The sequence below is a fragment of the Drosophila persimilis genome, unplaced genomic scaffold (assembly GCF_003286085.1).
Source record: "Drosophila persimilis strain 14011-0111.01,24,50 unplaced genomic scaffold, DperRS2 tig00000000-arrow-pilon, whole genome shotgun sequence".
Classification (NCBI taxonomy): domain Eukaryota; kingdom Metazoa; phylum Arthropoda; class Insecta; order Diptera; family Drosophilidae; genus Drosophila; species Drosophila persimilis.
This window is the reverse complement of record NW_020825288.1, coordinates 26,757,764-26,784,244: the sequence shown is the minus strand read 5'-3', so window position 1 is coordinate 26,784,244 and position 26,481 is coordinate 26,757,764. Positions and strand designations below refer to the sequence as shown.

Here is a 26,481-nt window from a genome sequence, read left to right as displayed (position 1 = left end):
AATCTATTCAAATGAATGATGAATAACATGCATTAAATAATGCCTGAGTGAGTGCCTGCCTTCGAGTGTGTGAGCGCCTCATTATTACTCATGTTTCCGCCATTTGCATCCGGAGAAAGAGAGAGAGAGAGAGAGGCTCTAAGATTTGCTGGGTGCGATCTGAAAATATTAATTAAAATTAAATGCAAATCGGATTCTCCTCATGGATAGCACAGCTATTACTCCTATCAGGCGATACCCAACATCATTATCATCATCCTCATCCTCATCAGGTGGAATCAATTAAGCCTTGACCCACTTCCAAGGCGGGCAGGCAGCACCTCCTTGCACTTGACAATAATTAAGCCGCATTTCCTTTTGGCCCACGATTTAAGTGATTTATTACGACGGGGCTGGCGCCTATCTATCAGTCTTATTAACTATAAGTGGATGCAGGATGTAGGATGTAGGATGTGGGACAAGTGTTTGTTTAGGGGCTTACACATACACACACACATGGAGCGTTTAACTATTTCTAAACACAGGGACTACCTTAATAATACTTGATAAATTTAAAAAAAAATGTGGCCTTAGTTCCATGCCACTCGCTTGCGGGCAAACTTCGGTGGCAACGCAGTCTGCGCTGTGACGACATTCGAAGAGCGCGTCTTGTCGAGACGAGGCGAGTTGATGCCGCCGCGCACTGGCGGCAGATCCTGCCACACATCCAGATTGAGGTTGGTGAACGAGTTGCTCACCTTGGGGACATTCACGGAGGCATCATCCTCCTCGGCCAGAGCCCCAGCACAGAGATCAGTTGAGGAGGACACAGAAATCGGGTCAGACGATGCAGATCCCTGATCTCCGCTGGTTATCTGCTCCAGCTTCTTGGTGGCCTGCTCGATGCCAGAGAGATGTGTGCTGCGGAGCTCCAAGAGGGCCTGCTGCTGGCTGACGTTCTCCTGCAGGAGCCGGTCCAAACAGTCTTTTTCCGTGTCGATGAGCTTCGAGAGCTCTTGGTACCGCTGCAAGTGCTGCTCGCGCCAGTTCTCCTCGCAGCGCTGCAGGCTCGACTTGGCCTCCGACTCGTACATGGCCTCGATCTGGGTGTAGGCCAGATGCTCGGACTCCAGCTGCTCCTTGTACTTGTGGAGGAGGGACTGGAGGTCCTCGGTGCGGACCACGTACTTGGCCATGCGCTCGAGGAGATTGATGCACAGGGATATCTGGCGGCGGCTCGCCTCGCTGCGGTTGCGGATGAACACCTTGATCTTGTTCAGGTTGAAGGCCTGCCCCGTGTCGGGACGCTGCAGGACGAGGGCCGTGCTCTCCTCCAGTAGCTGCTTCTCCTTCTCCAGCTCCCCGATGAACAGCCGGAAGTGCTGCTCCTCTTCTTTGAGCTTCTCGGCCTGGGACTGGTGCTGGCGCAGCTCCACCATGTGCGACTCCTGCAGCTCACGGATCTCTTTTATCTGCTGCTCCTGGATCAGCTGGCGCTCCTTCTGGGCCAGCTCCGTGCGGCTGATCTCCTGCTGCAGCTGCAGCTTCCGCTCGGCGTTCAGGGCCTCCTGCTCGTCCCGCTCCTTCTGCTGCTCGATCTGCTTGTCGAGCCAATTGAGCTTCGCCAGCACCTCGTTGTCGGACTTCGACTGGTACAGAAACTTCTCGTCGTCCACCCCATGCCGCCAGCGGCCGTACAGCTTGGCCTCCATCTCCAGCTTCCGCTTGAGCTGCTCCTGCTCCTTCAGGGACTGATTGACGCGCCCCAGCATCTGGGTGTCGGCGGTGCACTCCCTGGGCCGCCGCTTTCGTCCCATTTCGATGTCGTACGCCTCGTTCTCGGTGTCCAGCAGCTGCCGCAGCCTGCCCTTGCGGTCTGTCAGTTCAATGTCCTTTTGCTTCTGACTCTTGCGGCTCTGCAGCTTCTTTTCGGCATTCTCGTAGTACTCCTTGTTGGTCCAGTTCTCGAAGCGCGTCGTCACCTTGCCCCAGTGGTCGTAGTAGCGATTCACCGCCTGCGTGGCCTGCACGCGGTTGTTCTCCAGCTCCCTGCGCTGCGCGTATGCGGCATGCTGCTGATTGAGTCGCCCCGGCATCCTTGCTGCAAAGAGAGAAGGACAGAAGGGAAGTGAGGCGCCAGTTGGTTGACAAGTTCATAAACTTTTCAATTGGGGCCAAGGCGGCAGCAGCAGCAGCAGCAAGACGAGTGGCAGCGTAACTTCAATTTGCCATTTTTCTTGCTTCTGCTTTTCCGCTGGCCAAGGACCTTAAGGACACAGAGCACAACGAAACGGAAGTGTCGCCACTGGACACTGGAGCCTTAACTTTATTCGATTAGCTGAAGGGCACTACTTCCCCTAAAAGGATGGGCTGTACCTCTCTCTCTGTCTCTATTGCTTTTCCAGTATCCAGAAATAGGAAAATATATTCTATGAATCCTTTCGGTTGTGTTCTGTTTTGTATTTCCCTTGAATGTTGAATGTTTGCCTGCTGAAAACTGAAAACTGAAACTGAAATCTGATGCCACAAATGGAATGCCTCCCATTTCCCCTTTTAGGGTATGCCCTGCTGCGACCAGGACACGCGTTATGGTTTTTGCCCCCATTCCTGCTGCAACAGCCAGGCCATCACCGCAGCTGTCACTAACTGCCAGAGGACCAGCAACAGCCAAAGCGCAAAAATATGGCAAAATCCGGGACAGAAGCCACTATTCCCTGGCTACCCCTCGCACGCTGTGCCGCTGCCAGCTCCAAGCCGCCCATCCATCAAGGAGCGACGCACTGCAATCTGTCAGAGGAGCACGAGCAGGCACAGGAGGAGCAGCAGGCACAGGAGGAGCCGCAGGAGCAGCAGCAGGAGAAGGAGCAAGAGATGCTGCCTGGAATCTGGCATGCAAATGACCAGGCCAAAGCCCGAGGGGTAGCTAATTTCCCAGAGATTTATGGGCGGCACGAAGCGCATTGATATATGCCAAATTGTTTACAAATTGATTGCATTATTAATAATGCCCACAGAGAGACATAGAGGGGGGGGCGTGGCGCCCAACAAGGTGTCAGGATGCGGCTGCCAGGGAGTTCAGAGGATGGAATGGGATTCGGTAGGTAGCTTTACACGAAATGTAAAATATTCCAACAAAGTACTCTCCTTATGTCATATGACAGACGACAAACTTTGGCAATAAATCAAACAACGGAGCGGTAGGAGGTGCCTGGGGGGATGGGGGATTGGGGATTCTTTTCGTTTGTGGGTTATTTCGAACCTAAGAAGGCGTGCCACACACGTGGCACCATCGAAATGCCAAGATGCCACCATTCGTATAGACTTAATACACTTTCGGCACACACAAATTCACTTCCTTAATTGAAATTTTAATTTGAATACTTTGGCGAAAGTTTTGGCCCCCAGCCAGCAGGATAGAGACAGACAGAGAGAGAGACAGTGGGGTGCTGTTCGGCTTCCCTGCTTCTCTGATTCCCTGGCAGCAATAACAAACAGCCAAAAAGTCACCGAAATCCATGTCCTCTCCTACCCTGGATTGCCGCCCTTCGATTCAAGCCCCTCCCCGCGTTTGGTACATGGCTCAGAGCTTTTCAATTTACGCGCCTCGCAAGTCGTTTGTCATTTTATGCCCCTCTAATATATGGCATGTGCGTGAGCCTCCCGCCCCCTCCGCCCCCCGCCCCACTCTCAACGCGAGGATGCGAGGACAACCAATTTCTGTACCTCCCCTTGCCATCCTCCGCCAGCAGCAGGGCAGGGGGGCGTGTAGGGGTGGCAGGGTGGCAGGGTGTTCCTCCTTCGAACCAGCAAAGCATAACTAATCTGCCTAGACAATGATACGGCTACAACATCTGACGAATTGTGCCCCCAAAAGGTTCCGTTTCGCATCGTGCCTCATCGCTGGTTGGGCTAGTGACAAAATAGCGACAGATAAATGTGTGTGTGTAGAGCAAGAAATGGAGGATACACCGGACGAAAAGAGGCACTAATAGCATCGCAGATATCTCAGAGATCTCCAGATCTCAAAGAGAAGGCACGTGTAGACCCGAAAGAAAATATTCACACTGGTTTCCTATGAAAGCGATCTTAGAAATCAAATGAAACCGAGTATTCCTAGGAATAGTTAGCATATTAAATGTATTTACAAAATAGCGACAGATAAATGTGTGCGTAGAGCAAGAAATGGAGGATACACCGGACGAAAAGTGGCACTAATAGCATCCGAGATATCTCAAAGATCTCCAGATTTGGTTTCACACTGGTTTCCTATGAAAGCGATCTTAAAAATCAAATGAAACCGAGTATTCCTCGGAATAGTTAGCATATTAAATGTATTTACAAAATAGCGACAGATAAATGTGTGTGTAGAGCAAGAAATGGAGGATACACCGGACGAAAAGAGGCACTAATAGCATGGGAGATATATCAAAGATCTCCGGTTCTTAAAGAGAAGGCACGTGTAGACCCGAGAGAAAATATTCGCACTGGTTTCCTATGAAAGCGATCTTAAAAATCACATGAAACCGAGTATTCCTAGGAATAGTTATCATATTAAATGTATTTACAAAATAGCGACAGATAAATGTGTGTGTAGAGCAAGAAATGGAGGATACACCGGACGAAAAGAGGCACTAATAGCATCGCTGATATCTCAAAGATCTCCAGATCTTAAAGAGAAGGCACTTGTAGGCTCGACAGAAAATATTCGCACTGGTTTCCCATGGAAGCGATCTTAGAAAATCAAATGAATCCGAGTATTCCTAGGAATAGTTAGCATATTACATGTATTTATTCCCCGCTATGCATTAAAATTCATTTAATTGAATAAATGTACATATCCAATGCTCTAGTAACCTTTTGACCCACATTGTTATATGAGTACACATTCGTTCCCTTTATTTTTCCCGCAGTGTAATGGACTGTGAAGTGACTGGCTGTGCAGCAACAAAGAGGTTTCCATGGAGGCCGCAGGGATTCCCCTTTTGATATCGACAATAATCCCCAACCCATCCCTACCCAGCCATTGCCTCGATTGCAATTACTTTTGTTAATTGTAATACCCACACAAGCACACAGATAGACACACATACTATTTATTTATCTAATGTGTGGAGGCTTCTTTCGAGGCGGAATAGTTGATAATGTTTACCTTGGTGAATACCCTACCTACACACACAAACACAGCCGTACAGAAAAACTATGCCTGTGATTTTTTTTGTTTTGTGGTGTGATTTTTGTACAAGTAAGTACTTGATATTTTTCATCGGTGTAGAAGCAGCGCAGAGCGTGCCAAGACGTAGTTAGTGAGCGGCCCAGGGACAGGGGCAGAGCCAGAGGCAGGGGCAGAGGCACACTTAATACCCTGATAAGATGGGCGATTAGTGCTGCGAGCCATAAACCATAGAGCCATGGAGCCATGGAGCCATGGGAACAATGGCCAGCATTCTTCTCTTTTTTGGGGGGTGGGAGGTAGTGAATAGCCGACTAGCGGGTGCCCTTCGGGGCTACTCCCCAAGGAGAATCCAATAAGAAATTGCATACTTCTGTATTTCTCCTCCATTCAGGCATACCCCTTCTTGCAGATAGAGCATCTATAGATTACAAGAACTTTCCTAATCAAAGCCACTTGTCCACACACCACCGATACCTGGCGCTGGCGCTGGCTCTCCCCAGAGTCTAGAGTTTCAATTAACTGTTCGATTGCTTTGCGTATCACTCTTCTTCGGTGTTCGGTCTTCAGTCTTGCCACGCACCATGGGCGACAACAAGTCTGGATCAACCTCCCTTCCAGGGGCAGACATCGAGCTGCAAAAAGAGTTTGAACAACAGCAGCTGGCAACAATTTGTGGTAAGTACCGAGCGCGCAACTATTTGCTGTTTTTTGAAAAGTATTCAACTATTTCCAAGAGCGCTCGAGGAAAATTCCCCTTTTTCTGAAGGGTAATAAATTTGAGAAGCTCGTGCGCGGGGGGGGGGAGTGTTTGTGTGGCAGGTGTGAGGCTGCGTGTTTACCTTGCCACAAGCATAAACAAAGGCAAAAAGCGGGCGGCAGAAAATGAGTCTGCGATTTGGACTTCCTTTGGCGGCTGCTGCGGCGCCAGAACGCATCTGGTGGTCCGTCGGTAGATCCCCCAAATATTTCGACCAGAAAAACCTGTGTGCCCCACCGCATCTCTTTCCCTCGAAGCAACAAAAGAAACAGAAACAGATACAGATTCAGCACAGCAGCCATAAATCGACAACGGAAAATAAAATGCTGTTAATTTGTCTATCCGTCCAATCTCTGATCCGAGACTCCGACTAAAGCAATTTAATACCCGCATTTGCCGTCGCATTTGCAGCGCATTTTGGGCTTCCCCCAAAAACCGACAAACAGACAGACGACCGACACAGACCGGCGACCGACCAGAGACAGGGGATCCCCAGTCCTCGAAAAAACAAAAAACAACTAAATAACCAAAAAAAATAATAATAATAAGAGTACGTCCGGAGATGGTAGGCAAAGAAAGCAGCAACAGGTGACACAGAGAGACACCAAATGGAGATGCTGCTGGAGATATTTTTGCAGTGAACAGATCACGGAATAGAAGAGATCGAAGTTGAGTGGAGATTATAATGGAAAAAATCGTATAAATCATGGAACATAGTGCCTAGGATCACATTATTTAATGCTAAGGAATAAGAAGTAGTGACTCAAGACAAGTCACGACAAGGGGAAGAGTCACTTTAAAAAAAAATAAGAAGAAGAAGAACAAACGACAACCGGAAAGTGTATATCTTTCACCTTGTACAATATAGTACATCAAATAATGAATAGACCAAGGAGATAGATATATAATACAGAGATCCGTGACTACTGTCGGGAGAACCTTGTGGGTTTCTGTCCATGGGATCGTGTTTCGTATAGTTATTGTGTTGTGTGGCATGGAAAGATTGTCAACAAGCAGCTGATTTACTGCTGCGATAGAAGACCGATAGTGGGGGACCGAAAAGTAGAACCCTTATCTGCTGCTAGCGACCTTCAAGACTGACCGATATTGAACCGGCGTTACTCGTACGCCACGCTCACATGAAGCCCACTGATCCATAACGCTGCATAATTATCTAATCGTCCGCTAACTAACACAGTTATAATTGTCACCCAACGCCCACTGCCTACAGCCCCGCCCCCAACACCCACCTGTCATTCTGTCACTCGGAAGTTGTGATTGAGGACTACGAGGCGTGAATTCTGGCCCAGAGACTGTTCAAAGTTTGCGATGATTAAACTTAATTGCATATCAGCGTGAAATATCTCATCCACCGTCCCTTATTGAGGGGAATCGACAGTCACGCTGACACGTGCATCGCTTTACCGCTTGACAACCACAAGAACAACACAATGGAACTAGCGATGAGCGATACGAAGCGATCTAATGCAATTTCCCCCAATTGTTTGTACAATTCTGTTGAAATTTCGATTACAATCGGGATGTGGAGACCTGCATTGCCAACTTCATAGCAAAACGGTAGTACTCTCCCACTCTCTCTCGCCGTTAGGGTATCAAAAAAGAACCCTTTGCAGTGGGGAAAAAAGTACCGGAACGAGGTTCAAATGAGGCCAACGAGTTTGCGCGTCGCCGTGTAATTCACAGCAGCGGACAGCAGTGGGCATATCACATTTCACTTTGGCCATAGTTTGACCTTTGCCACAGCAATCCCCGGCAATCCCCACCGTACTGATAACAGCGACAGCGGCAGCGGCAGCGACTTAGTTTGAAAGCTCTCTCTCTATCCCTCTCTCTCTCTCTCTCCCAGAGGAGTGTGAGCGGAAGTGAGCGAACGGCGAGCGCGAATGATGATCGGCTGTTGGCAATAAGTTTCATGCGATTAAAAATTTGTTTGGTTTGGCATTGCGGCGTCGACGACGGCAGAGACAGCGCGCTAGTGCCAGTGGCAGCAGCGGCGGCGGCAGCGGCAGCAGAGTTCCGATTTTTTCGCGTTCGTCTATAAACACAGGTGCGCCCTTATGCTGGCCAACATTCGCGCTTGTGATACGAAAACGAAACATAACCCAAGCCAAGAGACTCTCTGCACCATTCGCACACCCAAAAAAAAAACAACCAAAGGCTGACCTTCACACCACAATCGAAGTTTGTGCACAATTCTTGCCACTGCAAAAACAACGAAACACTAAAAGAAGCAACAACAAGCGAAGCGAGAAACAATCAACACAAAAAGTTCCTAAATCAAAGTCACATTTGTGCAAACAAACACACACGAAAAAGTTCCTAACAGAGCAACGGCAGAGCAGATCCAACAGCAAGTTTAACAACAACTCTAGCAGCAGAACAGGAGAGCAGCAGAACAGGAGAGCAGCAGAACAGGAGAGCAGCAGAACAGGAGAGCAGCAGAACAGGAGAGCAGCAGAACAGGAGAGCAGGAGAAGCAGAGACAGCATGACAGCACTGGGATTAGTTTTGCTATCAATGATGGGTAAGTGTGTAAGCGAGACAGCAGTGAGTGGGAGTGAGATTGCGAGTGGGAGTGGAGATCGGGAGACAGTGAGTGGTCTTATCGCATGCCCCTGAACATCGCCATAAAACATGGTCGAGAGGGGTCTTATCGAGGCATTCTGCACATCTATCACAGCTGCAATCAGCGTCAGTCGAGCAGGAATATCGTATATGTACATCGTATTCATATGTGGCGGGGGGGATACGGGGGGTACATACATATGTATGTGATTTTTTGTTCAATTAATTACTGACATTTAACAAAATTTTCATTTACGGCTTGACAGCCAGCGCCCCCAGTGCGACGGAGTGAAATTGTTTTTGATTTTAATATGCATAATAATTTGCGCACCCTAACATTCGCGGTACAGAGTCCTTCCGTTCGTGCATGTCTTTCGGCGAACGGCAGACCAGTGTCAGGGCAAAAGGCACACGAACATGTTCTGTGCCGAAGATCTGTGAAAGAGAGCATCCCTTCTTCGGCTGTGAACCGAACACTGCTCGCCTTCTGCTCTTCTGCTTTTTTTTTTGTATTTCGCTCTTTTTCTGCCGCTTTCATTGTGTTTTTTGCCGTTGGTTTGCACTGGGTTCTTTTTTTTTCACTCCCGTTGACTTTTGCTTTTGTTTTTGTTGTAATCGAGCGTGACTTAATTTCGCACATTCCGCCCTCCGATGTGTTGTACGTACGTTGTATTCCCCGTGTACGGTTATTTGTTTAATGAACGGCGGTGTACACGGACGAATGGACGAGTGGAATGACGGACTCCAACCTCTGCAGAGCATCGTCAACATAATAATAATATTGAAATGTCTCTATTATGTGCTTTGGCTGATTAAAAACAAACAATTACCCAAGGGACTCGCTGTTTTCCCTCTGCCCTGCTCTTTCTGTCCCAGTGACTCGACTCTAATTATTTGCTGGCAATTTAAATACCTCAATTATGCGACAATTTAATCAGCAGCGAAAACGAAAACGAAGGAACGGTAACGGGGGGAAGGGGGTCTGATAGCATGGCTCCACGGATTAATCAAAAATTATCAAAGAACTTTGCGCCTTCGCCTCAAAATTGCTTTCTGTAATGAAATGAGTGTGTGCTTCCCCCTCCCCCACCCCAATCACTAAAGCAGGGCTTTAGTTTGCCACCCCTTCCTCCCCCTCCTTCCACCCATTTCGCATATATTCGCGTGTGTACGCGATAGCAAGGTTTAATAGTGTGTAAAGCGAATGTGTGGCATGTGGCAGGAGGTGAGCGGAAGATGGATAGATAGTGAGTGAGAGTGGGAGAGTGTGAGAGTGCCACAAAGTTTGCAACATTGATTAGGCCAACGCGAGTTGTAATGTTTACTTTATTAGGCCGCGTAATTAGGGTAACAATTAGGAAGCGGAGGAACGTAGAGCAGCGGCTCTTGCCGGGGCTTTGCTGTATATATAAATGTAATTAACATGTTACATACACACACCAAAAAGTAAGCGGCATAAATTAAACATCCAACGATTTGGCAGCTCCTCCTCCCTCACACCTTTGTATCCCCCCCTCCCTCCTCCTCCTCCGCCTCCACCTCTTGCGCATTCCTGGCTCCTGGCTTCCTGCTCTGTTTATTATTCAAGCACGCGCCGCCAATGTAGGAGTCCCGGACACGATAGGATAGGTGGCAGAGCGTTCGCTCTTTCTAAATTTTAATTAGAAACTGCCGCTATTAAGTTAGTCAAGTGCTTTCCCTGCCCCTGCCCCTGCCACTGCCCCCTGCTCCACGTCCCACGCCCCTCCGCCTCCGCTTTCCGTCTAAGTTTTCCGTATGCATATAAATGCGAGATGCGGGGGCGTGGATGTATCCCGAAGTTTTGGCAGACGTCCGCAAACATGCAAAACTTCTATCCCCCCTCCCCCCGTTCCCTGTGTTTGCCAGCTCCCCCGCGCACATAAAACAAATTTTGAATGAAATAGTTTTCGGATTTGCATTTATGACTCACGGAGGGGCGACGACGACTACAATCCGAACGGAACGGAACTTCTTTTCTGCAGAGCCATTGATAGATGATAGCACCTGTTGCTCTTGGTCTTCCCCCTCTCTTCGCCTCTCTTTTCCCCTTGGCTGACGGTCGTTTAGCTATTTCGAAGCCAGTCGACGCTTTAAACTGAGTCATGCTGATGCGGGTCAATAGTTGAACCGAAGTGTGAATTCCCTAAAACAAGTGAAAGTTTGCCACCACCAAGCATGCCTTTAAAGCCTAAACAGATATACCCTTCGACATACCCTGGCTGAAAATGCAATACAATTACCTTATACAAACAACAGTTTAGCAACAGAAGGAGGTGTGAATACCCTACAGCAGGACATTGGGGAAATTAATCTATCCTGATCATTTAAAGCACTTTTCTTTATGATAATTAAGACAAATTGCGCTACCCGCCAGAACTGATATACCTGCCGTGCACTCTGCAATAAACGTTAGTCGTTAGCATATTCAATACACGCTGCGCTGCGGCAGAGGTTGAGGCGACGGTTGGATCTTCGGCTTGATCTTCGGCCTGATCTTCGGCTGATATTCAGTCTTCGGCTGAGCGGCTGTGTCGCTGATGACGATTGCGATTGCCAATCGGAGTGGATCGGCAACTTGTTTTGCGCTCTTCTAGGCCCACCTCTCTCGCGATGGGTAACGTAACGGGGAATTTTGTGGCTGACATTCGTTCGGGGGAATTGGGAAGCCAGCGTGTCAGTGCATGTTCGCGCCTCTCTCTGGAACCGCAGACACCGCAGCAGACAGCGCGTGGGGCAGCAGCAGCAGCGCACACATCGGCTATCATTTATCAATGGAATGTGAGCGATGCACGGTAGCAGCACCGCAGACCACACCCCCACCTCCGCCCACCTATCACCTCCGCCCCAGCACTTCCCTTTGCAATTACGGCGGACAGAGCTTGGTGCGAGATTTCAACGCAAACAGCAGCCTTTGTCTCTCTTCATTGAAGCGTGTTCGGGTGTCTGTGTGTTCAAGACAAGCGAACCCTCATTAACCCAAGGTCGTACACCTCTCTCTCTCTCTCTTTGCAGGCTACACGCAGCACATGCAGCAGCCAGAACCCAGCTCCCTGGGAGTGGAGGGCGGAGCACGACTGCTCTCCCGAGCGGACTGGGGCGCCCGGATGCCCAAGTCCGTGGAACACTTCGAGGGACCCGCCCCGTATGTCATCATCCATCACTCGTACATGCCCGCCGCCTGCTTCAGCACGCCGGACTGCATGAAGAGCATGCGGGACATGCAGGACTTCCATCAGCTGGAGCGCGGATGGAACGACATCGGCTATAGCTTCGGCATCGGCGGAGATGGGATGATCTACACGGGTCGCGGCTTCAACGTCATCGGAGCCCATGCCCCCAAATACAACGACAAGAGTGTGGGCATTGTCCTCATCGGAGATTGGAGAAGTAAGAGCCCCGCTTTAAGAATAATCTATAGATTGCTAATGCATCCCTCTGTCAATCTTCAGCTGAACTGCCGCCCAAGCAGATGCTGGATGCCGCCAGGAACCTGATCGCTTTCGGCGTGTTCAAGGGCTACATCGACCCCGCATACAAGCTGCTGGGGCACAAGCAGGTGCGCGAAACAGAGTGTCCGGGCGGACGCCTCTTCCAGGAGATTTCCACGTGGCCGCACTTCAACAATGGAATCCGTTTTAACGCAACGACGGAGCAGCCACCACAGGGGCAGGCACAGCCCCAAGCCAAGGCACTGCCTGTGGTCCCCAAGGTCTAGTTTAGCTCATCCCGAATCCTAATCCTCTATACCATACTACGCCACACGAGCTCTCAGCTCCCCCGCTCAATGCCAAGGAGTTCATTCAGTATTCATTAGATGTCTCTCTGCGAACATTTCACAAATAAAGCAATTTCTAGATGATAACACTTGGCCGAAACACACGCCACGCCCCATTCCCACGCCATCTGTCAAATCGAATGGCAATTAATTTGTGTCAAATTCGATTTGGATTTGGATGGGACAAGTTTTTGCCGGGACGACGACGAGGCGATGAAATAGTCGTCGACCCCGAGGCTCGTCCATGGTTGGGGGACAAAAACGGGGACTATATTGCCACACGGAAACTTCTGCCATCGAGACGAGGGTACAAACAATTCAATTAATTATTAAAGCCCCGCGGGAGAAGTCGCATATTCAAATTTCCAAAGCCCATGCCTCCTCTAAATCGTAGCTTTTTGTTTCCTGTTTTTAATGCCGATGCGCACAAATGTTGCATACTTTTTGGCTGCGGAAAAACGGCCGCCAGTAGGTCAAAGCAGAAATGCGATTGGGATGTTTGAATTTCGCGCCTAAGATCCATACGGGTAGTTCCAGAAACAGACGCACACTGATCATGGCGCCACTGAACTAATGCAGACATCAGGAAGGAAGATTTTCTGCAGGGAGTCCTGGTTTTATCAGAATATCTCAACCGTTTGTGGTCCAATCCGGGGGAAATGTGTGCGAATCGATAGATAATGAATGCATACGTGTGGAAAGTGAACCTGTAACAGACTCGCCTAGCCCTAGGCCAATCGATATGCGATCAATGAGACTATAAATACAATCACGCACCCGCCGACCATTGCACGGCTCCCTGCATTAATGTCAACCGTTGCCGAGGGATTGTGAATAGAGCAGCCCCCACACCGGCAGCCACACATCACGCAGACAATGTAAATATTGCAAGCAAATCAGAGAGAATCATCGCAGATCCATCAGCATCGCACGCATCCAGAGAACAGAACAGAACAGAATCACTAATGGGTTTGGATTTTCTAGACGAGTGGTTTCTATCACAGGGTAAGACGCCTCCCCCCACGACCCTTTCCCCCCCTTTCTCCCCCACGAAATTAGCTGCGACACCCACGACCATGCGACACAGAGAACTTGCGTAACTTCAGAGTCTGATAAGAGGCGTTAATGGGAGTGGTTGGGGAGGAGGAGGGTGGGTGGCTATCCTTGAAGTGGGCCACAGATATCGGGTTATTAATAATTCCATGCGGATTCCATTGAACTGAGGCTGTGGCTGTGAAGGCGCTGCACCTGCCATAAGGTCAATCGGACCCCACTCTCTCTCCGCCTCGCTCTCTCTCTCTGCCCACTCTTTCGCTCTCCAAATGCTAAAAATATTCTTCCTCTGTCGGTCAACAAAATTTTCATTTCATTATGCTTTTCACAGAAAAAGAGCGAGAGAGAGAGACAGAGAGAGAGTGCCAGAACATACAGCAACCAGCAGAGAGGAAAAATCGGTGAAATTTTTGAATTTTTCTGGCATTTTCGGCCTGCTTGGAAAATGTATGAATTTAGTTTTTGAAACGCCGTCATAGGCGCTGCTGTTGCCTCCTCTGCGTTTCGGGCCAAAAGAAACCACTTCGTTACCGTGTATATGTCTGTGTGCGTGTGATATGTGTGTGTGTGTGTGTGTGTGTGCGTTTAATTTGCGGTTGCGGTTTCGGTTGTGTGGGTGTCGGTGTCGGTTGGACCCACCAAACCGCTTTTATACTATATTCTATACACAACGAAAACTGCATCCACATCGGCCGAACGAGCCAATTAATACACATTGAAAATATATCGAATAATATATCCAAAAATATATAGCATATAGTATACGTATAGGGGTTGCAAATGCGCAGAAATTTCTATCGGTCGCCAAAGTGTCACTGCCTCCACCGTCGATGGCCTCCGGAATTGATCCCATAAATCTCTGGACAGCAGAATCATGAATGGTGTTCCCAAAATAAATACATGCATACATATGTACATACATACATACATACATATGTACCGATGGACCAAAGAGCGGTGTATTTTTAAACTATTTGTTGACAGGAGCTGCGGCTCCCCCACCCTCCCCCTCTCGAACGGGCACTTGTTCCCCTTTTTCCCTGCTATCAATGCAATTTTCTCCCAGTTAACAATGTTAATTGAAAATTCGGGCCTTTTCGGCCCAAAAACAGTCATCCCTCTCCCTCTTTCTCCTCTGCGTTGATGATGATGGAATATTCCTAAGTATAATTTTTATTTGCATGTCATGTTTAATTAACGCCTCCAAAGAGGCGGAGGGGCGGAGGAGTGCACTCACCAGAAAGCACGGCCAAAAATTTGCAATCGTTAACAGAAAGAAAAGAGAGAGAGAAAAAAGCAGGAATTGAAATGAATATGGAGGATAGAGGATGGATGGCAGGGTAGGGCGGGGCAGAGAGGGGGGGGAGGAAGACAATCCAGTGAACAGCCATGGAAATGGCAATGGAATGAAACAAATTCGGATTTCATTCTTTCCCCCCTTCGCCTTCCCCTCCCTTCCCGGCCCGTACCGTTCCTCTCTTTTTTTTGTAGAAACAAAAAGAAAGCGCCAGAGATGTGTGTTTCCTTTTATTCTTTTCGATTTGATGCCTCTCTTTCTCTCTCTGAGAGCAATCATTTCACCCTCTCTCTCTCTCTCTGTCTCTCTCTGGGCGCGTCTCTCTTTCTTTTTTGCTTTCTTTGGCGCTTTTGACGCTGGCTGTGGCGCTGGCTGGCTGGCTGGCTGGCTGTCTGGCACAAAGAACCTAAAATTAAATATTTTCGCCGTTTACATATCGCAGAGGAGGCAGTGGCAGTGGCAGAGCAAATCGTTTGTTGTTGTTGCTATTCCCGTTTCAGTAGCTGCTGCTTTTGTTGTTGCTGTTTACTGGAGTGCATATGTATGTGTATGTGTATGTGCATTCACACACGCACAGGGAAAGAGCATATCTAGGCAGTCGACTGGACACACGCTGATACAGTGAAGGCTCTGCAGAATGGACGGCCGGAGAACCTCTACTGGACAGACAGTCGAGGCTCTCCTGAAGCGAACACCCCACTGTAACAATAGTGATTGCATATCCAAACAGTCGACTGGACAAACAGTAAAGGTTCTCTCTGGATGGAGACGTCACCCCAGCACTGTCCAGACTCGCTGGCATAGCCCCTTCCTTCACCTTCACCTTATCTAGCATGTCCAGGCAGTCCAGTACTTGGCTACAGTAAAGCAGTGCACCAAGCAGTGTGACATACAGTCAAGGCCCTACCCATGGTGACACTGTCTCGGGGTCTGGGAATGTCTTTCCGCCTGAAGAGTCTTTACTGTGTGTGCGCACCAAAGCATTCCATGGCATGCCTCTTCTCTACTCTTCTCTACTCTCCTATCTGTTGGGATGCGTTGATGCATGTGTGTCCCTGTCCCTGTCCCCGACCATGCCAGCGAGTCCGTGTGTCCCTGTGTGTACTCTATGACTATGACACAAAGGCCTACATTTTGTCTCTCGGCAACAACAACAGCAATCGCCACAAAAGCAAAAGCAAAAGCAAGAAAAAGCTAATGAGCGCATTCATTTAAAAATAACATTGAAATGAAACATTCCCAAATATACAACGAATTTGAATTGGACTGAAAATATCCCAAACAGCTGTTGCCCATCGTCGGCACCGGACCGCGAATAAATAGCACGGGGAACAAAATCTAACAGAAAAACAACACTAGGAAAAATTAAAAAAAAAAAACGAACCGAATTATCAAAAGAGAAATAGAAATCCGCGAAAGAACGAGCCAACGAACCGAAAAACAAAAAAAAAAATACATCGAAAATCTGAATCTGAATGAAAGAACTTTTTGGACAAGTCGTCGCGACTCTCCCTCGACGGCGGTGCTAATGTGCAAAGTTTTGTGTTTTCATCAGCAGGAAAAACGGAAAAGCGGGAAAAACAACGCAAGAATTTACGGAAAATTATTTAAAAAGTGTGTGCAAATAGACGGAGCCGACGAGCACGACGACAAGTGGGCAGCCCCCTCTGGAGAGTTAACGGTAAAGCGAGCGGCAGGAAAACAACAGTAAAAGCAAGCAGCAGCAGAAGCAGCATCAGAAGAGGAGGAGGAGAGACAGCAAGCAGTAGCAATGCCGTTTGTGACACCCCGGGCGGGGACAAGCAGTGCAAACAACAGTGCGGGACGCACCACATTCCGCCCGCCGTGGGTGAAGGAGGACGCCGCCTCAGCCTCCAGTGCCACAGCCACCAAGCCCACGACCACGCCCTGGGCTAAGAAGACAGCGGCAGCCGCTGCCGCCAAGGAGAATGGTGACAAATCCGCTCCATCTGCGGCCACAGCGACAGCCAACAGCAAGGCCAAGGCGGCTCCGGCCGTGACGACCGCGAAGAAGACGACGACAACCCCCTCGGAGACGGCTAAAAAAGTGCCTGAGCCCGTCAAGAAATCCTCAGCAACGACGACAGCAGCAGCAAGCAAGAAAAATGCGAATGCGGAGCCCGTGAACAGCAAGAAGGCCCCGGAGCCAGTCAAGAAGGTGGCTCCCACTGCGGTGACCAAGAAGCCAGCGGCTACGAAGAAGAAGGAGCCAACGCCACCGCCCGAGTCCTCTTCGGAGGAGGAGGAGAGCGAGGAGGAGGAGGAGACTGAAGAGGAGACGGAATCCGAGGAAGAGGAGACCGAGGAAGAGACCGAATCCGAGGAGGAGGACGACGATGACGACACCACGGTGGACGAGAAGGTGCCCGAGCACGTGAAGAAGGCCGCCCAGCTGCGTCCGACGACCGTCAACAAGAAGCCGGAGCCGGAAAGTGAGTTGAAACAGCGTTTCACTATAGAGAAACCCAAGTTGCGGAGCGTAGCGGTGGTCAAGCGGGACAAGTCGATGAAGAAGGTGCCCGCCGAGGCGGACGACGAGGAGGCCGAGGAGGGGGAGACGGAGGAGGAGCGCGAGCGCCGGCTGCGCTTCAAGTTAGAGAAGCCGAAGCTGCGGCACGTGAAGCGCGAGGAGAAGCCACTGCCCAGCAAGAGCACCGACGACCTGGCCAAGATCCGGCCAGTGCTCAAGAAGGTACCGAAGATCGATGAGCTCCTCAAGGAGCCCAAGGAGGAGCCCAAGCCCGAGTTCAAGACCAAGACCCTGCGGAAAGCCCCCTCCATAAAGCGCGAGCAGAGCATCAAGAATGGTAAGTGCCACAGATCCGATTCCGATTCGATCCGATCCTGGAAGCTGGTCGTCTAACCCGATGCCCAAATGCCAACTGCCAAATGGAAGTTTAACCGATTAACCACTGCGAATGGATCGTCTGCAATCCGTTACAAAGCGCTGTAAATTATTGCTGAAGCTTTTCTAATCTTTAATTTCTAACCAGGTGAGGATTGGGGGTGGGGGGGTTGTGGAAAAGCAGGGGAAACTGTTCTTTCTCTTGCGTGTTTGTGTAGCTTTTGTATCTGGCAAAAGGCAGGGCCAATAACCGTCACAGCGACAACAAGGCGAATAAAGCGTCAACATGGCGTATGAGTGATATGTGCAACAGAATTGCTCATACGAGATGGTAGCGTGAGTAAGTGAGTATAGGGATGGGAGCGTGACAGAGGCTAGAGATGGTCGAAGGCATAGTAGTAGTGGGGCGATCAGCTGATGATCACAGTAAGACTGATATATAGTCTAAAGAGGATCCATATCCTCTCTATTCGCGCGAAAGTCCTTCAGTTTTACCATATATATCGCTATCCCCACCATAAAGGGTGCACTTTCCCACTTGCCCATCTCTAATGCCGCTCCCTCTCTTTCAGCCTGCACTGTGATTGCCCATTTATACCCGAAAAAATAAATACACAAAAATACGTATACGACGTGTCTGTCTATATATCCATACAGAAGCAGCAGAACAGAGCAACAGAACAGGACAGAGAGTACAGAGAGTACAGTCATATATTTGCACAGGAGGAATATATATCAACTCGAAATGAGTGTGTAAAAAATATTTCATCAAAATGTTTCGGCCAAACAAAAACCACAAAGCGCATACAGCAGTGGCAAAGAGGCAGAGTGGCAGAGAGGCAGAGAGCCTGAGGTAGTGGCAGGTGGGGGTGAGTGGGTGAAGGGGTGGGACACTAGGAAAAACAAGGCCATAAAGCAATATAAATATCATTTTTTATTTATTAAATTTTAGTGAGTGTTGTGCATTGAGCCGAAAGAGGCGCAAAGTGTGTTTCCCTGCAAATTTCTGTCGAGTTTATATTTCTGTTCGAGTATTTTTTTTTTGAAAGGGAGGATCCACCCGTCCACCCACCAATCCTTCCGCCCTTCCAGCCATCTATTCCCCTGCAGGTGCAAACAAAGTAGAGGTATTTTCGTTTTCGAATTCCGTATTTATTGCCACACACACTCGACCTCTACGCTCCTCAAGAATACCCCCGAATCAGGTCGTAATTTTCTAATGGACTTTCTGGCCGCGAGGCTGGCCTGAAAAAACAGGAAGAGCGCACCAGATCCGGCGACAGAAAAGACAAAGACGTTGCATAAGTGTGGCCTGTCACCTGGCCTCAAAATTGAAATTGAATTGCACAGAGTCCCCGGGCCCAGGACATGCCATGCCTTGCCACGGCATGTCCCAAGGTGTCCCTCGGGGGGAAAGGCAACTAAAATGAAGTGAAAAGCTCGTTAGCCTTAAGCGTGGGACAGTGGCAGTGGGGAAAGGTCTTGGGGAAAGGTTACGTGTGAGGCAGTTAACTTTTCTTTGTCCCCCCGTCCTAATCAGTGGGCAATAACGTGACCGCAAATGCGTCCTAATCTTGACCGACAAACAAAAGGATCCCGCAGCAAGGCCAAGAGCAGGGGGCGGGTCCAGCCTGTGTTTCTGGTGCGCCCAAATTGAAGCACCGCCTTGTCCTTTAAAGCTGTCACCCCATCGACCAGAGAGCCGAAAAAAAAGGAAAAAGAAGGCAAAACATTTATTTAATGTGTTCGGTTGAGGTCCTTCCCGAAACGGGTCCTGGATCGAGGGTGGGAGTGGTGACTGGGGTGTGGGGTCGCTGGGGCCGATTTGAGTGGAGTTTCCTTTTTTATGGCCTAAGCAAAATTCATGATTATTGCTCATTCTGTCAAAACTACAACATAAAATGGAATGCTTTAAAGCCAGATGAGGAATGGTGGAGGAGGCGGGGATGTTGAGTCCTTCCTTTCCGCTTCAAGGTTCTCCCACAACTATCGGACGTCGGAGGCGAAATTGGAACAGCGGGGACAGGGGACAGGGGAGGGGGAGAGCGGGCCAAAGGAAAGCTGCCAAAGATATATGGCAATGTGCTTGATAGAGTCTAACTAAATGCCCCATTTATATTCAAATATCCGCCACTAAAAAACAAAACGAAATAAAAGACGGCGGTGGCCGCAAAGCAGGTCCCCCCCTACTGTCCGAGGGGTGTGCTGGGGTGGAGTGGAGTGGAGAAAAGGACAACAAATATTTTCTTTTATTTAAATGAACCTCATCTGTATGTATGCGTGTGTAGAGGCGACTTGAAACCCGTGAAGGCTATGCCGTCCTGGAACAGTCTTTCGGGTCTTTCCTGCCATCCCCGTTCCTCTTCCATTTGTGGGTGGGTCTCTGTCATTAGAAATGTCGCCTATCAATAGGTGAGGCTCCACTTTCTCCCTCCCTCTGTGTGTCCCTTCTTCCAACGAAGCATAAAAGATGATTAGGCTCTTTCGAATGGCCAAAATGACGTAAAAGGAAACCGTTCGAAGCACAATCAAACCCACACATCTACTCTATTGGCCTTGAGCTGTTAGTTGGCCATAATTATACTGGTCGACTGAATAATGGGCTTAGAAATTAGATCCAAATTGAAACAGAACCCGTGAAGAAGGAGAAATTAAAACTAAAGCCTAGAAGCCTTAGAGGTGTGTCTCAGGAGGGTTTAAGGTGTGAACGAAGGTTTCATTTTGAGGATTAAAGTGAAAGGAGTGTCCCTGCCAGGGCTCTGTTTCAATGTCCATAGAATGCCATCAAAAACTGTTGTATGCTTCCCCCAAAATTGGCTGGAAAAGTTAAACAGCAGTAAATTCTTTCATTTTGGGGAGCACACACATATTTTGAAACTTTTTTAAGTGCGAGACCACAAAAGAGTAGATCTCCATCGCCCTCTCTCTCTCTCTCAGGGCCATAACCATTCTGGGTTTAAGGGGTGTATCCTTTAAAGCGATGGCTCTATCAAAAACGCTAATCATACGAGGCCAACGAAGGGGCTCTCCCCCCCATCGGAGGGAGCAGTCTCTTTCTGTGAGATATATGGGCTGGCTGAGCGGTGCTCCATCATCGTGCCGCAGTGGAGACAATGAAGTAAAGCTGCAAGCTGGAAAGTCACTCATCGGAGGAGTCCATGACTCTCTGCCCCTGCCTCTGTCGGGGCACCATCCAGCATCCAGAGGAGCACCAGTACCAATCCCCCTACCATTGTCCCTGTTCCCAGCGTGATTCAATGACAACGGCAACATTTGTGCATGCATAGAATATTCTGATGATGATAACACAATGGTTGTAGCCAGGCACGAGTTCCAGGGGTAGTCTCCAGGGCAGGGCAGGGGGTACCCGGGGCCATCACTGAGAGTGAGCTGGCAAAATTTATGTTTACATACCCCCGCCATTCGTTGTAAGTGCGGGCTTTGCGGTATATTAAGTGGGTAGCATCATCGCGGAGTCTCAGTACCCCCCCCCCCCCCCCCCTATCCTCCTCACTCCATACTCCACACTCCCCACTCCACACTCCACACTCCATCCTGCCTTTGCTTTTTATTTAAATAAGAAATAATTTTGTCGACATGAATGAATGAAGACGTTTTATCTGCTTGGGTCACCCTTCCGCCCTTCAGCCGCAAGCCCCCCCCTCTCGGAAAAAGAAAGCGAGCTGCTTTTGTTTTCCTTCTTTCGTTTCGTTTCGTTTTGCTTCCACTTTTGTTTGCCTCTGATTTAGGATAACTGCCTGCTTGCCTGCCTGACACCCACACCGTCGTGGCAGGGACACAGAGAGGACTTCCCTCAGACAGAAGAAGGGAGGGTATGGTCCATAAATTACCAAACTAAACGCGTCCTCAATTGGCTGTCCAAAAGTTGACCACGTATTTTAATCAGAGGCTACCATTTAGGGAGCAGTTCTTCCACCGAAGGAGTTCATTAACATGCAGACACGCAGGGGGGCGGCAGCATCAGGGGCAGGCGGTGGCAGTAGTATCCTCGTCCTAGACAATAATCAAGTTTCTCTTTTACACTGATTTCATTCAACGAAAGTAACACGAGTTTGGATTAGTTTCTTGTTGGCTCCTCCACCAGGTGCCGGGCAGAAGCCGAAGGAGGTGGCGTCTAGAGGAGTCTGAAAGGAGTCTGATAGGAAGGTCGGTACGTGGCCAGACACTGAGCAACTAATGCACCAGCGTGGCAAACGGCAGCGAACCACTTAAAGATTAAGTGCATAGCCAGCGAGGCGCAAACCAAAGGCAAAGTCGAGGCGAAAGCCAAAACCGAGAAAAGGCAGAGGAGCGAAGAGGAGCGGAGGGCAGCGGAGAGCAGCGTAGGGCGAAGGGGGAAGCCTGGAAGCTCAGACAAAGGATAATGCGGTGGCTGGGTGGGTGCCTGAGTGGGTGGCATCCTTGCCAGAGTGGAGGCGGTGAGGGTTCATTCAAACAAAGCTAATTAACAGATTTGTCAGCTTTTCATCACTTGGCGGCGACGGCGTCTCTTCTCTGTCTCTCTCCCTCCCGTTCTCGTTCGCTCCCACAGGACGGCCTCTGTTGTTTGACTTTTGCACTTCTTTTTTTAAACAGGGAGTGGGAGTGGGAGTGTGAGCGAGACAAACAGACAGCAGCAAAACATAAAGAATGCAAAGTATTCGATAAAACACACACAAAAAACAACAACAAAACTGCGTATGAGTGTGTTAGACAGAGAGAGAGAGAGAGAGTGCCTGAGCAGAGTGAGGTTATGTAGAGAGCAGGAGATCCGGCAAAAAATCGAAACTGGAAAAAGTTTTTCAATTGTTAATTACGAGGCCACGAGGGAGAGGTAAATGGAAGATGGAGGAAAAGGCAGTGGCAGTGGCAGAGGCAGAGGCCGAGGCAGAGGCGACCTCCAGAGAGAGAGAGTATGGGAGATTGTTAGGCCAACAATTTAAGCGGAAATTTATTAGAAACAGCTTGCCGGAGGTGAACTCCTACTTCGACTCCGCCTGCTGCTGTCCGGACTAATTGGCCTCGTTAACAGGGCTCCAGACCCATGGCCAGAGCCACAGCCAGGCTCCAGCGAACACCAAGAAGTAAACGAAACGAAGAAGCGTAGGACAGGACTTTAAACTAACTAAAAACCCAAAAAAGAGAGCAGCAATGCGGGGGGCCCTACGGAGGACTCGACCAAGGAAAAGTCCGGACAAAGTAAAAAATGCAATCAAAGTTTTGCTGCCTCCTGCTGCCGCCTGCCCCTTTCGGACGAATTGAATGGTGTTAAGGCAATAAAACACCATCAAAGCCAGGCACAGGCACAGGCACAGGCACAGAGGCCCTACTAACTTTTCAATCTATGCTGCAACTTCCGGCAGAGACAGAGATACAGAGACACACACAGACACAGAGAGGGAGTGCCATGTGGCTGTGTGGGAGAGCCACTCTCCTACGCCAATTGATATGTATGGCCCTGTGCCGGAAACTTTGAACAAACATCCAGGAGGGGAGGGGTAGAGTGGGATGCGATCCAAACAAACAAACAACTGACACAAATTGCAAACTCATTAAATTAAAATTATATTTAATAACCGCGAGTGCACGCAGCGAGCGCCAGGCGGCGATTTGCTCTAATGCCCCGCAACCGAAGCAACATCCAGCCATCCATTCCATGCCACATTCCACACTCCACACTTCTATACTCACAACTCTCACAACCCAACGCCACCGGGCGCCTCTGTTTGTTGCAGTTCCCGCCCCACCGCCACTGCCCTCGCTGGTGCCCAAGGCCCCGCCACCACCGCCCCCGCCACTGGCCCCCGGCGAGAAGCGAGTGCTCTCCAGCACGCAGAAGGAGAACCTCGACAAGCTGAGGTAAGTCTGGAGTCGCAGGAGTCGGTAGGAGGATGACCATCTCTCACGGTTTTCTGGTTTTCCTGTTTTCGGTTCACAGAACACGGCCCAGAAGGCGCCCGGACTGGTCCGAGATGATGAAGGAGGTGGAGAGTGGCAAGAAGCTGCGCCATGTGGCGTGCAACGATAGGTAAGTGATTAGAGAAGGACTCCTCTTGCTAGCTGGCTACTACATCCTCCCCCCGCCCCACTGCAGATCTCAGCCCATACTGACATGCAAGTCGATAACCAAGGTGGACGAAAAATTCATCTACGAGACGGAGAAGGACAACTCGCACAACAAGCTGCTGCAGCAGATCCAGGGCGGCATCAAGCTGAAGCCCACACGGACCAACGATCGCAGCAAGCCCGTGCTGGATGGCCTGCGCAAGTTCCGCCGCCAGATGACCATCGAGGAGCAGCTCCAAAAGTCCCAATCGAAGGTCAACATGCTCTGCGAGGCACCCAGCAGCCATGCCCTGGGACCGAACAGTGCCAGCGCCCTGGGGTCGGGCAGATCGCGGGCCAGCATCGCCTCCGCAATGTCCATCGATGAAGAGAGTCCCGACGAGCTGGACGACATCGACAAGATCCGCGACGACCTGCAGAGCACAAAGCAGATGCTGGCCCTCGAGCTGCGCAACCGGGAGGCCCAGGAGCGCGAGAACAAGAAGCTGCTGGCCAAGATTCGCACTCTGGAGACGGAGCTGGAGCGGGAGAAGTCGCGCGAGAAGAATCTCGAGTACGGCTCCAATGTCATCGTGGCCACCATGGACCCCACGCCCACCGCCGAGCAGACGTACGTGAATTCGCTGAAGAGCGAGGTGGAGGATGCCCGAAAGGTGTCCAAGGAGGTGGAGAAGAACTACCAGAGCACCAGCGAGCTGCTGGTGGAGGCCAAGACGGAGATCGAGGAGCAGCGGCGACAGATCCAGCTCCTCGAACGGAAGCTAGCAGCGGCTCTCCAGGTCAGTCGGGGTTCAGGGATCGGGGATGGGATGTGGAATGATGGGGCGTCGCTCGAAGTGTTGTCAGTTGAGGGGAAAGCGGGGTTAGTGGGGTCCGTAACCCATCTGTCCATCCGCCATCTTCCTCACAGGTTCTCCTCCGCACATTTTCAGCGTTTCCGGCGCAGGGAGTAGACGAGAGGAGCTAACGAAGCCACCGCAATTAGTAGCCCCGATTAGTAGTCCCCGCGATTAGTAGTTTTGTTTGTAAATAGTTGTCCATAGTAGTGACATAGCCATAGTAGCCATGGAAACGAAACGAAACAAAAACAGATCAGCTGACAACACACACTCACAAACATCTGGGGATGGGGATGGGGGGCTCCAGGCGTCCTTTTTCAATGGGGAACGCAAACGCCACTGCACAGCACTACAAACACGAACACCGCAGAAATGCCTCGAGATCGATCGCCTAAAGTCTTAAGTTAAGAGATCATCGCATGCCGCATGACAAAGATCCGATACCCAGACCCGACCAACTCCAAGACACGCTTTTGCCCACCCCAAACAAAAATTGCAGCAGCCACTAACCAGATTAACCCATTGAACGCTCTCTTGCAAGGGCTGTGCGACACCAAGCACTAACAGAACGCACACTAGTAAATGCTTTGCTTACGACGACGACGACGACGACGATGACGACTACTACGACCACTACTATGCCGGCAAGCACGCGCCGCACCAGGTAAAGCCACGCACCAGCTGCGAAGGAGATTGCTAATCCGTACATTTTGGTTTGTGCCGCGATCCGCAGGGTGGCGGAATGCTCGACGGGTCAAGGCGGTCGAGCGATGCCAATTTCGGGCGCGACAGTTCGCCAGAGCTGGATCTGGAGGTGAGCGAAAGCGATCCGGACGAGCCCGAGGAGAAGAAGACGGAGCGCAGGGAGAAGCGTGTGGGCAAGGAGCTGAAGGTCCTGCGCAGCAAGCTCACGAAGGTGAAGGTCAAGGAGGAGGCGGCCAAGAAGGAGAAGGATGTGCTCAAGCAGGCCATGAAGAAGAACCAGGTGATCCTCAAGTGAGTTTCCTTTTGCTATCCATTCCGAGTGCAGCCTCTAAAGAGGATTCTTTTGTTTGCAGGGAGGAGAACAAGAAGTTCAAGAAGCTGGAGAAGGAGGTGCAGAAGATGGCCGCCTCGATGAAGCTGGACGAGGACGATGTCGATGGCGAGGACAAGGAGGATGAAGAGGAGGCCGAGGAGGAGCACGAGAGCGAGGAGGAGGAAGAGTCCGACGATGAATCCGAGGAATCCGAGTCGGGCGAGAGCGAGGCGGAGACGGGCAGCGAGTCCGAACCAGAGGTGGGTCCACCCACATTTCCCACATTCTTGTATGGCACTCACCTGCTTCCTTTCTTCCTTCTTTCGATTCTGTGTTCCCGCGTAGGATGCGTCCAACTCCGCGAAGAAGGCGAACGTGGAGCCGCGTTTGAAAAAGCACGAGAGTCGCTTCGCGGCGATGAAGAAATGCAACGTGCTGCTGCAGGCGAACGTCGACAATTTGCAGGACCAAATTGTGCAGGTGCGACACCGGGCCACCAATCTGCAGGACGAGCTGGACGCGGTGATTGCGGATCTGGGCTTCTAGGGCGGTGGTCCACACCAACCACGGCGAATGTACAATGTGTGTTTCTGTTTTCTTTTCTGTTTGCTTGTTTTGTTCCTTCCTTTTTAGCCTTTTTTTTAACCAGTGTGATTTTTGTATTGTCAACGTTAGTTGATTATCGACTATCGACTTATCGATAAGATATACGGTCTGACCCTCAGAAATATACCGAAATACATCACATATTTCAAAATATACCGTAAATATACTGACGAATTATTTGTATTCAAGTTGCATCATATTCCTCGTTTTGGATATTCCGTGGAATATGACTAGCTGGCTAAGACCTAAGGGTCTGAACTAATAATTTCATCGAATTATTACATATATTTCCTACAAGACTGGTTAACTTAAAGCTCTCATCTTTACTGGATTGCTTGTAAAATAAGGTTTAAGAAAAGCCGGTCAACAAAAAATGTCCACAAAATTAATTTCCCTACATGGTAACTATACGCCATGTGCTACATATGAACTACATTTTCATGTA

General features: G+C 49.8%; 3 protein-coding genes across 14 annotated transcripts; 2 read left to right on the top strand and 1 right to left on the bottom strand.

The window, feature by feature from the left end:
* Positions 1-350: 350 nt before the first annotated feature.
* On the bottom strand, positions 351-25,796 carry LOC6594590 (golgin subfamily A member 6-like protein 1). 2 transcript variants are annotated; one of them, XM_002019344.2, is made up of 2 exons: positions 25,733-25,796; positions 351-2,080 (listed from the first exon to the last, which is right to left on the bottom strand). In XM_002019344.2, exon 2 carries the CDS (start codon positions 2,073-2,075, stop codon positions 570-572), a length of 1,506 nt encoding a protein of 501 aa, XP_002019380.1. In that variant the 5' UTR covers positions 2,076-2,080; positions 25,733-25,796; the 3' UTR covers positions 351-569. The 2 variants fall into 2 exon arrangements, with proteins under 2 accessions (XP_002019380.1, XP_026850852.1); XM_026995051.1 differs by lacking the exon at positions 25,733-25,796 and adding an exon at positions 2,356-2,414.
* Positions 5,719-12,378, top strand: LOC6594588 (peptidoglycan-recognition protein LB). 4 transcript variants are annotated; one of them, XM_026995054.1, is made up of 3 exons: positions 5,719-5,827; positions 11,529-11,903; positions 11,966-12,378. In XM_026995054.1, exons 1-3 carry the CDS (start codon positions 5,734-5,736, stop codon positions 12,229-12,231), a joined length of 735 nt encoding a protein of 244 aa, XP_026850855.1. In that variant the 5' UTR covers positions 5,719-5,733; the 3' UTR covers positions 12,232-12,378. The 4 variants fall into 4 exon arrangements, with proteins under 4 accessions (XP_026850855.1, XP_026850856.1, XP_026850853.1 ...); XM_026995055.1 differs by lacking the exon at positions 5,719-5,827 and adding an exon at positions 8,374-8,454; XM_026995052.1 differs by lacking the exon at positions 5,719-5,827 and adding an exon at positions 11,218-11,294.
* On the top strand, positions 13,182-26,187 carry LOC6594587 (glutamic acid-rich protein). Of its 8 annotated transcripts, none has more exons than XM_026995044.1 (9): positions 13,841-13,878; positions 16,197-17,469; positions 23,243-23,366; positions 23,446-23,535; positions 23,602-24,352; positions 24,954-25,076; positions 25,146-25,408; positions 25,471-25,690; positions 25,776-26,187. In XM_026995044.1, exons 2-9 carry the CDS (start codon positions 16,413-16,415, stop codon positions 25,974-25,976), a joined length of 2,829 nt encoding a protein of 942 aa, XP_026850845.1. In that variant the 5' UTR covers positions 13,841-13,878; positions 16,197-16,412; the 3' UTR covers positions 25,977-26,187. The 8 variants fall into 8 exon arrangements, with proteins under 8 accessions (XP_026850850.1, XP_026850851.1, XP_026850845.1 ...); XM_026995045.1 differs by having other exon boundaries at positions 13,862-13,878; positions 16,200-17,469; XM_026995043.1 differs by having other exon boundaries at positions 13,875-13,890.
* Positions 26,188-26,481: the final 294 nt, after the last annotated feature.